This window comes from Rhizophagus irregularis, chromosome 5, assembly GCF_026210795.1.
Source record: "Rhizophagus irregularis chromosome 5, complete sequence".
Lineage (NCBI taxonomy): Eukaryota > Fungi > Glomeromycota > Glomeromycetes > Glomerales > Glomeraceae > Rhizophagus > Rhizophagus irregularis.
Genome location: NC_089433.1, coordinates 3,273,918 through 3,287,197, shown reverse-complemented (window position 1 = coordinate 3,287,197; position 13,280 = coordinate 3,273,918). Strand labels below are relative to the sequence as shown.

At 28.3% G+C, this 13,280-nt stretch overlaps 2 protein-coding genes across 3 annotated transcripts; one reads left to right on the top strand and one right to left on the bottom strand.

Annotated features, from left to right (window-relative positions):
• Positions 1-6,379: 6,379 nt before the first annotated feature.
• Positions 6,380-7,954, bottom strand: OCT59_025243 (uncharacterized protein; the record flags this gene model as incomplete). 2 transcript variants are annotated; one of them, XM_066137161.1, is made up of 2 exons in its annotated part: positions 6,380-7,597; positions 7,949-7,954. In XM_066137161.1, 2 exons carry the CDS (start codon positions 7,952-7,954, stop codon positions 6,380-6,382), a joined length of 1,224 nt encoding a protein of 407 aa, XP_065991963.1. The 2 variants fall into 2 exon arrangements, with proteins under 2 accessions (XP_065991963.1, XP_025168651.2); XM_025332689.2 differs by lacking the exon at positions 7,949-7,954 and having other exon boundaries at positions 6,380-7,462.
• Positions 7,955-9,136: 1,182 nt separating this feature from the next.
• On the top strand, positions 9,137-9,534 carry OCT59_025242 (uncharacterized protein; the record flags this gene model as incomplete). The annotated part of the gene is made up of 2 exons (XM_025327995.2): positions 9,137-9,248; positions 9,386-9,534. 2 exons carry the CDS (start codon positions 9,137-9,139, stop codon positions 9,532-9,534), a joined length of 261 nt encoding a protein of 86 aa, XP_025168650.2.
• Positions 9,535-13,280: the final 3,746 nt, after the last annotated feature.

Genomic DNA, 13,280 nt, shown 5'->3' with positions numbered 1-13,280 from the left:
AATTATAATTTATAGAAATGACCAAATGATCAGGATAACATATTATTGTTTTTCTTTTTTTCTTTGTTTGGTTTTTTTTATTATTTTAAAATTGATAAATTAATTAATTTTAATATTTTAATTTAAAAAATATAGGAGTATAATAATATAGATAAGTTCATGCGTATTTAATTAAATTGCATTTTCATTAGGTCATTTCTGTGGTCAATTCCTGATTGGCAAGGGGTTAATTTTTCTTTAATTGCAACTAATATTTCTATAAATGTTAACGTGATGAATCGAAAGATCCCCCATACGTATTTGTATTACCAAAAAATAAGCGCCAAGAATGTATGTGTCAGCCCAATATACATAATTAATACATATATATTTTTAGTCTTATTAAAATAGAACTTATTGCGATTATCTTTATTATTATCGAAAGAGGGCACAACTCAATATATCTTATGAATAAAAAAAAAAGGAAGTTTGGCTTAAATATTTTTTTTTTCTTGATAACGTACTATACTATTAATTTATATCAGAACTAACATAGTACCAAATTACCAATCAAACCATTATCTATTATTGAATCTAAGGTGTCATTTCTCCTAAAAAGATACATGAATATATATATATGGAAATGAACCTAATAATGCGTTACTATTCGTATCAAGTTGATAATATTCCAAATCTCTGTATTTTAGTTATTGTTTTAAAGAAACTGCGCGTAAGAGAGAATAACACAAGAACACAACATTTTATTCGTTCATGAGATACTTATTAAATACATTTGCTAAAAGTCAGTCCGCAAATCTATACAATTTTGTATTACTACAAATGTTATCTCTATAGAATCCAGTTATTACGACAAATTTGTAAAGTTCATTATCCTTTTAAAGTAGATCTCGTCTGAAAAATACAAAGCTAATCGGGCAGTTGAGTGATTAAAAATATAACAATAAATTCGGGGATCAACTTCATGTTGATCGTTCCTTCCATACGTACATTTGCGTTACAACGAATTTCAATTTGGTTTTAATTTCCAAAGTTAGGCAAGAACATACTGAACATACTAGTAGTACACTTCATGTAAGAAGACAAAGAATTAAAACTAAGTTAATAAAATTTTGAACAAATAAAAACTTGTGTTAAAATAATAAGGCCTAAAATTGGCCTAACAGTATTTAATGGCTATTGTAATTTCTAGAAAAATTTTATTTTATGTAATTTTTATTTTATTTTATTTATTTTTTTTTAAAAAAAAGGACCAAGAAATTACTATATTATTAAATTGAGTATACTTTATACTTAATTTAAAAAATAATTGATGGTTAGATTACTAAATTATAATTATTCTATCCGTATTCAGGTTGAAGTTGTATGATACCATTCTATTTGCCATATAAATATAAAAATCCTTCAGTTTAACAATTTGTGTTAATTATAAAGCTTCTTTTCCATTGCTTTGGCTGCGGAATGTGACAACTTTCTTTATTCAAAATCCATCTGTTTAAAGTGACCACTTTCACGGCATTTCTCTTTGCTTGCTAGTCATTCCTTCCACCAATTGATCATATCCTAATGTTATGCTTCCACTCGATAGCAATTATAAATTTTCTTATAATATTAAAATGCTAATGGATTATTAAAAAACTTGTTCTATATCCTCGTTCTCATTTCACCGTCTTCCTTGTCATCACTACCCTCTAATTTGCATTGTTCCATAAACAGGTTTGTTATTTTATATTTATTATAATAGTTTACTCAAATTACTGTTTTGTTTTTATTCAGTTTTTCTGAATTGTCAACATTATTGGCTCGTCTTTTATCTCATGATTTTTTGCTTTTAAAATTAGAAAATGTATAAGCCTGAGGAGACAAATATGTTGCTGGACTATCCAAGTTGTAATCTAGAAGCTTGGATGATACCACATTTAAAAAATTATGATTAAATTTTGAAATAATGTAGAAAAAATATATAATTTAATATTTAGAATAGAAAGGTGATGCCCATCATACTTGTATTATTTTATTTATATAAACATATATATAAAATATTTAAATATTTGATTAATAAAAATAAATTTTTTAAATATTCTCAAAATAAAAACAAAAATAATGAACATTCATCGATATTTATTTATATATTTCTACTTTAACATATGTACATATGTTAAATACACAAAATTTTCTTAAATTATTATTATTTTCTTTTATTATTTTCTTTTTTCTTAATAACGAAAACGAATTGATTTCCGAATATAAATGCATATATATTTCAAAATTAATGTAATTTTTGTTAAGATAAAATCAAACAATGGACATTTTTTTTTATTTGTGAAATTGCAGTAGCTAATCCATAATTGAACAAAAAATACATATATATGTATATGTATGAACATTAAAGGAAGGTTGGTTGAATTATCATAATATAGTGTCTTATTATAGGTTAACAATAAATATCGAGAATATTGCATTCAAATCGGTTAATTAATTGGATAATTATTAACTATTACTAACTAATTCCAAGTTCTAAATGAAAAAAATATCCTAGAATGAACTCTGAATTATACAACTGCCAGAATTAGTTGAAATTAGGTTACCAATGAATTACCGAGATTCTTTCAGCAATTTACTGCCCTGCACGTGATAAATGTATAATTTGTTTTTAAAGTTGGGAATTTTCATTATAAAATTTATAAATAAATAAATAAATAATAAATAAATAAATAAATGTGGGCTTTTACATAATCAAAAAAAAAAAAATTTTTTTTTTTTTAAGGCCATTGTATCAAAAAATTGGAACGGGTAACTACAATAATAAATTTCTTTTTTTCTTTTTGCATATTGTATGAATGCTACAATTTATGGAAATAATTATTTTATATGTTTACTTTGTTTTACTTATCGAACGATTTTTACGCCAGGTATGTGTCATATTTTAATGAAGAGTGTTTGTTCGAAATTCCAATTGCATAAAATAAACATTCACAGAATTTCGCGGCTTTTTTGAGAAGAAAAGTTCGTAGATAAATTGAATTTTTAATCAATATTTGTTTATTTTTAAGTTCATAAATAAGATGAAACAAACAAATATACAAAAAAAGAAAATATTCTTCATTTTATAATTTATAAATTATCTTTTTTTATATTATTTTTTCGTATTGTGGTTATATAATTCAGTTTCTTTTTTTTAAAAATGGAATTGAAGGAAAAGAATTTTTTTTTTTTTTTTAAAAAAAAAGAGTTGTTATACAAAAAGTAAAAGTGTCAAACAAGAAACATATTATCTGATCTAATTATTCATTTTCATTCATCTGTGAAATAAAAACAAAAAAAAAACATTTTTTTTTTCTCCTTATTGCTTGGCAGATTTAAATTTTAGTTAGAATGATTCTCGGATAATCTTTTTGCTTTTTTTGATTATATTCCCGTTAAAATATATGAATTTATTATATATTTCTAATTATAATGCAAAATTAAGGAGTATTTTACTTCAAATGTTCAAATGGCATTACAGTGTGGTGACCTTGACCAATGGTGATGGGTCACTATTTAATTTCGGCCAAAAATTATAATTTGGCCAGAGTAATATCTAATCACATGATTTTCAATTACATTTTACAAACTCCGCTTCAATAACAGCCTTTTTGACCTAATTCTACTCATAAATTTACATTCGATAAAAACATGGTTAATAATATGATAATATTAAAACCTTTTTTTTTTTCTTCTTTATTAAGTCAAGAAAAGATTTAACGATACTCTTTATATAATTATTTCATGCTAAAATTTAAAGTTTATTATTCTATAAATTTCTATTACAATCCAAATGTATCTGTCCGTGATTTATCTAATATACAAAACTATTACTAGTTTAGTAATTTGTATAGATATATCTCTACCTCATTCAATTTATGAATTTATGTTCAATTGTCTTTATTAGTTTTCTTATTTTTTATCAAATCTACAGTATATTAGTCAAAGATTTTAGATAATAAAACTATCAATTTTATTAACATAAACGCATTTTGAGGACGTGAAAGATTTCCAATTCGCATCCTTTTACTACATCTAATTGTTTCTGGATTAGCCATCAACGTATTAAAGTAGATGAATTGACTCATTAACAATATCTTCGTCTGGTTTATAAGATACAGTGGATTTTTTCTCTTACGTGCAGTAGATTTGTTTACATCCTTCCCTGTAAAAAAATCTGATCCGTGTTTTATCTTTCCATGTTTTTTCCGTGAATGTATCATTTTCATGGAATTTATAGCCTTAAATCATGGAAATTTTCATCTCGCTAACACGGATATCCGTGAATGTATCATTTTCACGGAATTTTTACGGAAGACACGGAGAAATAATGGAAATATTCGGATAAAAATTTTTTATAGGGCTTGTTGTTGCTTAGATTTACCTATCATTAAAAAGTTCAAATTTATAAAATATGTAACATTATTGTATTTTTCAATTGGACGCTAGTCTTTTCATACTTTAAAGTTTTACTTTTATTAATACATGCCAACTAAAACTAAACAAAAGTATTTACAATGCTTTGGAATTTTTCAATGCAATTTAAAAACATCATACAGTTTGACCTCGATATTCGATATACTGATAATATATTGAAAACTCGATATATCGATATAACGATAAAAATTTTACTTTCCTTCTATATGAGAGAACATAAGGTATAAAGATATTTTCAAAGATTTTCATATGGATCCTAACATATCAGTTTGACTGTATCTGGGTTAATACCATTTATATATAATGGACTGTATAAAAAAAAATGGAAGGATTACCAAATTTAAACTTACATACTGTACCTTACTAAATTGAATAATTGATTCTTCTCATGTTTATAATAATGTTGGGTCATATAAACATGGCTCATTAAAAAAAATGTCACGAAGTGGCCTGTCGTAAAGTGATTGTAGCATAAAAAAATTTCTTCATTTTATTATTCACTTATTAAAAAAATTTGATATTAAAAATACTGAAGAGAACCGTTTTGTTAGAAGTGAATATAGCTAACATATTTATACGTTTTTTTAGTCCAAAGTGTACCAAAATTATACGTAGAGGTGACACAATAACCTGATCGCTCGGATTTTTGATCGGGACTGATAATTCAAAACAAAACGGGTGATTGGTTATTGATCAGTGATCGCTGTCAGGCACGTGACGATGTACAGAACCCAGCGTCGCCCCAAGATTTTTCACCCCACGTGACCTGCATAAAATGTCACCCCGCGTCACACCTCACCGTTTTCATTTTTTCATAAGTATTCTGGAAATTTTTAGTGGTGAAAAAAATATTTTTCACTCCCCATTAAACATCACCGGTCACGTGGGGTGGAATTTTACTTAGAAATCTTGGGGCGATGCTGGGGTAAATCAGAAATAAAACTCCTAGACAGGGGCTCCTGAATACACTGAGGAACATAGTTGCACGAATTTCACGAATTTGAAGAATTTTAGGTCGGAGTTCGTCGTTCTTATTGTATAAAAATCGGCCGAAGTGTAATGTAAAAAGTTTTAAAAGCATTTACTTTGTACGTACGAATTATTGCTTCCGTGTACAGATTTACCGTATTCCCAAGTACAGATTAATAGCCTCTGTCCGCGGAAGATTCTATTACGTATTCAGAGGGTCTATTCGACTTATAAAGTAATGCTGCAAATTAATTGTCGCACAGCTCAGCCCTGTATGCTCGTACGAGCAAAATCAGTTAATAATAAGTTAATAATGGCAACCGAGGTAGATCTGCGAGTTTAAAACACGACAGCATCTAACACATGAGATTTTAAATTTTGAAAAAAGCAATTTGGTTAGATAAAGTTGGACAAATAAACATTGTAACGTTAACCCTTATTCATGTAAACAATCACAACAGCTTTCAAAACATATTCGGAATTGCGACAGGTATCCGCGGATGTACAATACTAAAAGGGTATCCAGGAATATTTTTTCAAATAACCGTACTCCTAATATAATTAAATTCTATTTCGTAAAAATATGGATGTCATGCAACTAAATTTAAATAATGAAAAGGACACTCCAACCTTTCATATAAAGAAAAAAGACTTCATTTACAGCCATAAATGTCAGTACAATGATACTTTGTGATACATAAAACAACAAATTTAGATTAGATTGTTTTTTTTTTTGTACTATTTACTAAATCAATAATTCGAAAAATATCAGTGTGAATAATTTTTCTAACACTTTCAATAAATCTTATTTAAGAAAGTACTTTGATCAAAATATAAGAGGAATTATTGAATGTCCGTATTAATAATTTAAAATAATATTCTAAATAATTCCAAAATTTTCTTTTTTAATATGCGTCTTTTAATTACGTATAACCCTGCATATATTAAAAACTTATTTTTCGGAAATCATTTTACGGAACTTAAAATTGTCGACTATAGCAGTACATATATTTCGTTCAATAATTTCAGATATATCAGATAACTCGTTCTTTAAGTCTTCTAATACTTTATTTAAATATGCCCCAGTCCTATAATAATTTAATAATAATTCGCATTTTTGTGATTCTGATTTGATTTCTGCAATTAAACAATTTTCAAGTATGTTTAAAAAATTATTATTCTCTAAATAATTTAAATTTTCAGAATTTCTATATTTAGGATAAGCAACAGAAATAATCGAATCTTTTAATTCTGTTTCTTTCAATAGTTTTTTAGACAATTTTAAAGATTTGTTTATATCTAATGATTTTCTTTCATCACGTAACGATAAATCAATATTTTGTGAATAATTATCACCGTAATCGTACATTTCAGATAGTTGTAAATAAGTAGACGAATGAACTTGATGTTCAAAATGAGAAAGCTCGTGACTTTGTGACAATTCAACAGCATTTAACGATGTATATTGAGGCCAAATATTATAATCATTTGTAATATTTAATGCATTAAAACTACTTTCTACGTCATCATAGTATTCGCTAATGAAAGCATTTTTGAATAAAATTACATCTTCTTCATTACTTTCAGAGTTATTGTTTACCATTTGTTCGCCAAACATGTTTTCTTCATCGGTACCTCTATTATTGTATACTGGACACAAATAACTAGTTTTGGTCATTTTACCAACCTCATCACCTGCTTCCTGGACACATACATCAGCGTTCCCAGGGAACTCTATCATATCGACATCTTGATTACTTAATGAGTTTTTATTTATCAATTGTTCGCTATTATCTCCATCTTCATCACTAGTTTTTTTAGCAACCTCAATAACCTCATAACCTCCTTCCTGGACACATTCTTCAGCGTTCTCAGGGACTTCTATCATATCAACATCTTGATTACTTAATAAGTTTTTATTTATCAATTGTTCGCTATTATCTCCATCTTCATCACTAGTTTTTTTAGCAACTTCAATAACCTCATAACCTGCTTCCTGGACACATTCTTCAGCGTTCCCAGGGACTTCTATCATATCAACATCTTGATTACTTAATGAGTTTTTATTTATCAATTGTTCGCTATTATCTCCGTCTTCATCACTAGTTTTAGCAACTTCAACAACCACATTGACTTCTCTCTCACCACTTCCATAGGACCCCGGAAAATACTTATATAGGTAAGATCCCAAAAATATTTTTTATTAGTAGCTCTAAGCATAGGTTTTTACTATGATCGCTAAGCATTGTTGATATCTAACCTTAAAAATTATATAAAAATAAGCAAATCAATCTTCTAACCTAATTAAATTTTTATTATAACACATATAATTTATAAAATATATTTATTAATTAATATATTTTATTAAATCCAATTTTAAATATGTTGTGAAGCTAAACTAAACATAATATACAAGTAGATTAACAATATTCAATTAATAAAGTTAATAAACAGTAAAAGAAAAATTCGAAATTAATACTATTACAAAAAATGTAAGTTTCTCCATAAGTATTATACTTACACCCATAAAAATTAATATGTAGGTAGTTTCAACCTTTCTGAACAATTTTCAATTAATTTAGAAAGTCGATTTCATTTGACCAAAGAGGTGTAATTACGCTCTGAAGTTGTAAACGGAGAAATGAAAAATTCGGAAGTTAGTACCGTTATGAAAAATGCACTTTTCTCCATAAGTATTATACCCACACTCATGAAAATTAATATATAAGTAGTTTCGACCTTGCTGAACAACTTTCAATTAATTTAGAAAGTCAATTTCATTTGACTGAAGTGGTGTAATTACGCTCTGAAGTTATAAACGAAAAAGTGAAAAATTTAAAAGTTATTACCGTTAAAAAAAATATGCTTTTCTATATAAATATCATACTTAGCCTTATGAAAATTAAAATACAAGTAGATTTAACTTGCTGAACAAACTTACTTAAGCATAAAAGATAATTTGATATAACCAAAGTGGTGAGTAGTGAAATTATATTTTAAAGTAAAACATATTTATAGTAATTTTATTTAACAAAATAAACATGTATAATACAGTAATTTTATATTAAAAATAATACACTGAGTTTAATAAAAATTAAAAAGATACTATTGACAGATAATTAATAAAACATTGAAAAAAAAAATGAAATTTCATCAAAAAAAAATTTTTGTTTATGTATTTATATAAAATTGTGAAATGTAGTACAAAATTAACACTCACCGTTAGTGAAAATAAAATAAAAATTAATTATAAATTCAATATATAATATTTTAAAAAGTTATATAAATATGAAAAATAAGCAACTAAAAACTCTTAGTATTTTAAAATAATACCAAAAATATGCAATTTAATTATCTTACATAGTATAAAATTTTCTTAAAATTAAGCATTATAAAATTCTTACATCATAAAACTTTACTATGTTGGCTAAGCACCTTGGTACCTTACATATATAAGCATTTTCCGGGGTCCTACTTAAAGTTGATGGAAAATTCGTAAAGTTTGATGAGAATTCAATACATCACTTAAAGTTAATGGAAAATTCATAAAGTTTGATGAGAATTCGATAAATCACTTTTAAGTTGATCGCTCAAGTTGAAAATTCATTAGTCGAAACTTCACTAGTAACAATTATATGATAATTATTGAATCGAAACAAATTTCGATACAATTCCATAATTATCAAAATTATCTGAAATTTTTGACAAAATGGGACGAAAAAGAACGATATCTAGTGTACTTGATGAAAATCCTATTACTACCAGATCACCTCGAGTTACTACTCGATCAATCATTCAGCCAAGAATTCATAAAGTACCCTGTTTCTGTAGCGATTGCGAAGGAATATTAGTTGCTCCTCGCACAAAGAATTGACATAAATTATCAAGCCAACTTTCGTCAGATGTTTCAGAAGTAATTATCGAAAATACTGAAATTCGGGATAACGAACTATCGAAGTTTTGGAAAATACTGAAATTTGGGATAATGAACCATCTGAAGTTTTGGAAAATACTGAAAATATTAATGATGAATCATCTCAATTGACTATTTTAAATGAGCAAAGAGTTGACCGATTGCCTCAAAGACGTAGATCAAGGTATATTTGACTAGAGTTTCCATTGGTAACATCAGTAACATCGAACAAGATTTATTACTGAGAGAAAGTATGGCCAAAGATCAAAGCGAAGACACTAATGATAACGAATTGAATGGAGATGACGAATCGGAAAATAACAAATCTGAAACTTTTGAAGATTATTCATGCCCTTCTTTCGAACCATATCAAGACCCAGATGTCACTCCAACTCCAACTAGCGATGATAATAAGTTTTTATGGATTTTAATATGGATTATGAAATTTCGAATGAGATTTAACATTCCAGAAACAGCAACTGAATCACTAATAAAGTTCATAAAACTGTTATTGGATGAAATTGGCGATACTGCATTTGAAAATTTTCCCGTCACTTTATATAAAGCGAGAAATATTCTCAACATAGAAGATCGATTTCATTGCTTTGCAGCATGTACGAAGTGTCACAAATTATACAACAAACAAGAAGTAGAGGAGTTTCGTCAAGATGAAATTCTTGCCATTATGAAATGTCAACATATCGAATTTCCAAATTCATCAAGACGCCAGAAGTGCCAAACTCCTTTATCTCATCAAATAAGATTATTAAATAGAATGTCAAATTGAATTGAGATGATTTATCCATTTTCTACAATTCGTCAACAATTAGCAACCCTATATCTTCGATCAGAATTCGAAAGGTCACTCAGACATTGGTCCGATCGATTACATTCTGAAAATATATTGACTGACATTTACGATGGTCAAGTGTAGTAAACATTTAAGGATACTTCTTATCATGATTCGCCTAATTTTTTCCGGCCTAAAGTTGCAGATTCACACCTCGGTCTAATGCTGAATGTGGATTGGTTCCAACCCTATGAAGGGACAATTCACAGCACCGGTGTGATATATGTCGCCATTTGAAACTTGCCTCGAGACATTTGATTTAAAAGAGAAAATTTATTAATTCTCAGAATATTACCAGGTCCTAACGAAGTGAGCTTACACCAAATCAATCACTATTTAGCACCAATTGTCAATGATTTAGAATTACTATAGAGTGGAATAACTCTAAATCGAACATTTGAATGCCAAAACGGAAAAAATATTCGTGCAGTTTTAGTACTAGTTTTGTGTGATGTTCCCGTGGTAAGGAAGATATGCGGACATATTTTAGCGCTTGCATTATGTCACTGGTGCAAAAAACGAGCAAATTATGAGAATCGACAAAATAATTTCGCCAGGATAGACAATATAGACGAATGGTTTGTTACTTGAGATTTGGCCGAGTTTCGTGAAAATGCACATGAATGGCGACGTTGTAACTCTAATGCTTCACGAAAACATTTTACGAAAGATACTGGAGTTAGATGGTCAGAATTATTGTGGTTGTTATACTTCGACCCTATAAGGTTCATTGTTGTCAATCCAATGTACTGCTTATTTCTAGGCATTGTGAGATGGATAGTGAAAAGAATTTGGGTTGATGAAGGAATTTTAAACCAACAATCGTTTATAAAAATTCAAAAAAAAATGGATGAGTTTCAGATTCCATCCGATTTGGGACGAATCCCTGGGAAAATCCATTGCAGAGAAGGATTTTCAAATTTTACAGCAGATCAATGGCAAATCTTTTTCACAATTTATGCTACAGTATCGCTATGGAGTCACCTTTCGGTACATGATCAGAAAATTCTCCATCATTTTGTGAGAGTTTGTACAGCTTTCGTAAGTCAAATTTTAGAACTTGATGCTATGAGAGAATCGCATGAGAAATTGATTGAAATTGTGAAGTTCATTGAGGAACATTATGGACGAAATAAAATTACTCCTAATTTCCATCTTTCATTTCATTTGAGTGAATGTACGTATGATTTTGGACCTTTATACGCATTCTGGTGTTTCTCCTTCGAACGCATGAATGGTATATTAGGTAAACTATAACTATTTATTTAGGTTTAATATTCTTATTCTTAATTTATGCGTAATCGTAATTTTAAATTTTAGGCGTCTTACCAAATAGCCATAGGAAAATAGAACTGGAAATTATGCGACGAATGATGGCTGATATCCACATTGATAGTATTATAAATTCTGGAGAAAATGTAAGGGGACTAGAACTTCTCAATAACCGAACTTTTGTTGGATCCTTGGCAGAGGTTGACGAATTTTCAGCCGATGAAATAAAACGATTTTGGTTGAATTCGCGAAATATTCAACAATCAATAGTCACTGGAAGCGAGTCATTTCCAGGTGAAATGTTGGGTCCCGCCTCTGAAAATGTAGTGATATCAAATTCAATGCTTGATTTACTGGTCGAATACTATTTGGCGACTTATGAAACACTTGAGTTTCAAAAGCCATTCAGAGAAGGCCATGAGAATTCAAAGATCATTTCCGTCAAAATGAAACAGTTCGGTAGATGTAGAATCAGTTCAGAGACATTTGGGTCAAATATGTTTGCTCGACACGTAAAGAACTCGTATATTTTAGCCAAATTTATAACACAAGACGGTAGCGTTGATTGTTATCCCGGACAAGTTCAATTCTTTTTTTCTCACAAGGTTGACTTACCGGATGGAGAATTGGAACATAATTTGGCATTCATTCAATGGTATCAACCAGCGAATTCTCGTTATTATTTCAGTATTGAAGACGATGAAATTTGCAATGTCGAACTTTGGGGTACTGAATTTTACCCTGAAGGTCGAGATTGCATAATTCCAGTGCATAATATTCTCAGTAGATTTGTCATCAGCAAGTTTTAAAAGTGTTGCTTTATATAATTTTAGTGTTAATTAACATTAAGAAGTTGTTTAATATGATATATCCTATTGTTTAATACTGTATACTGTAATGATTAATACTGAATGCTGTTATATACATATAATTATACAAGTTTTTTTATGTTGTTTGATGTCAAGTATAGTTCAATATGATATGCAATGTAGTTTAATGCCATCAATCAATGTAAACAAATACAAAATGTTGTTTTATTAAAATTTAGTATAAAAATACACTAGTTGTTATTACCATTTATTAATACTATACATATTTTTCAACACAAATGTAGTTTAACATATTGTTAAATGCCAATAAGCAATATATATAAATACGAAGTTTGTTATACTGCAATTTAGTATAGAAATACAACCATTTTTATTAGTGTTTTTTAACATTATACATACTTTTTAATACTAGGTGTAGTTTATTGTGTTGTTTAATATTACTAATTAATGTGTATAAATACACATCAAACCTTACTACTGAAGACTCCCTCTTTTTATCACTATAAAACAGGCAGAGGGAGCAGCAATAGTTCTCCCCCTATAGGTACTTTATGACCTCTACCTATTTATAGAGGAGGGGCTTTTCGTAAAGTATTAAAGTTAATAGATATATATATATGTATATATAAGCACATATATACATCTATTAAAAAAAATATAAAAAAAAATTTCAGGAAAAAGCCCCTTATTTATATAAATCTACATATCACATGTATCACGTGATACTGGATTAATAATTACCGCTGCGCCTGCTGCAGTGCTGCGGTATTGCGAAAAAAAAAATTAAGCTTTTTTTTTAGCAAAAGCTTAATTTTTTTCTCACGACTTTCCTTTTTTCTCTTTCGTTCTCCCCTTTCCCTTTTTGTTCTCCCCTTCTCCTTCTCTTTCGTTATCTCCTTTCCCTTTTTGTTTTCGTTCTCCCCTTCTCCTCTTTCGTTATTCCCTTCCCTTTTTCCCCTTTTCTTATTCGTTTTCCCATTTCCAAAAT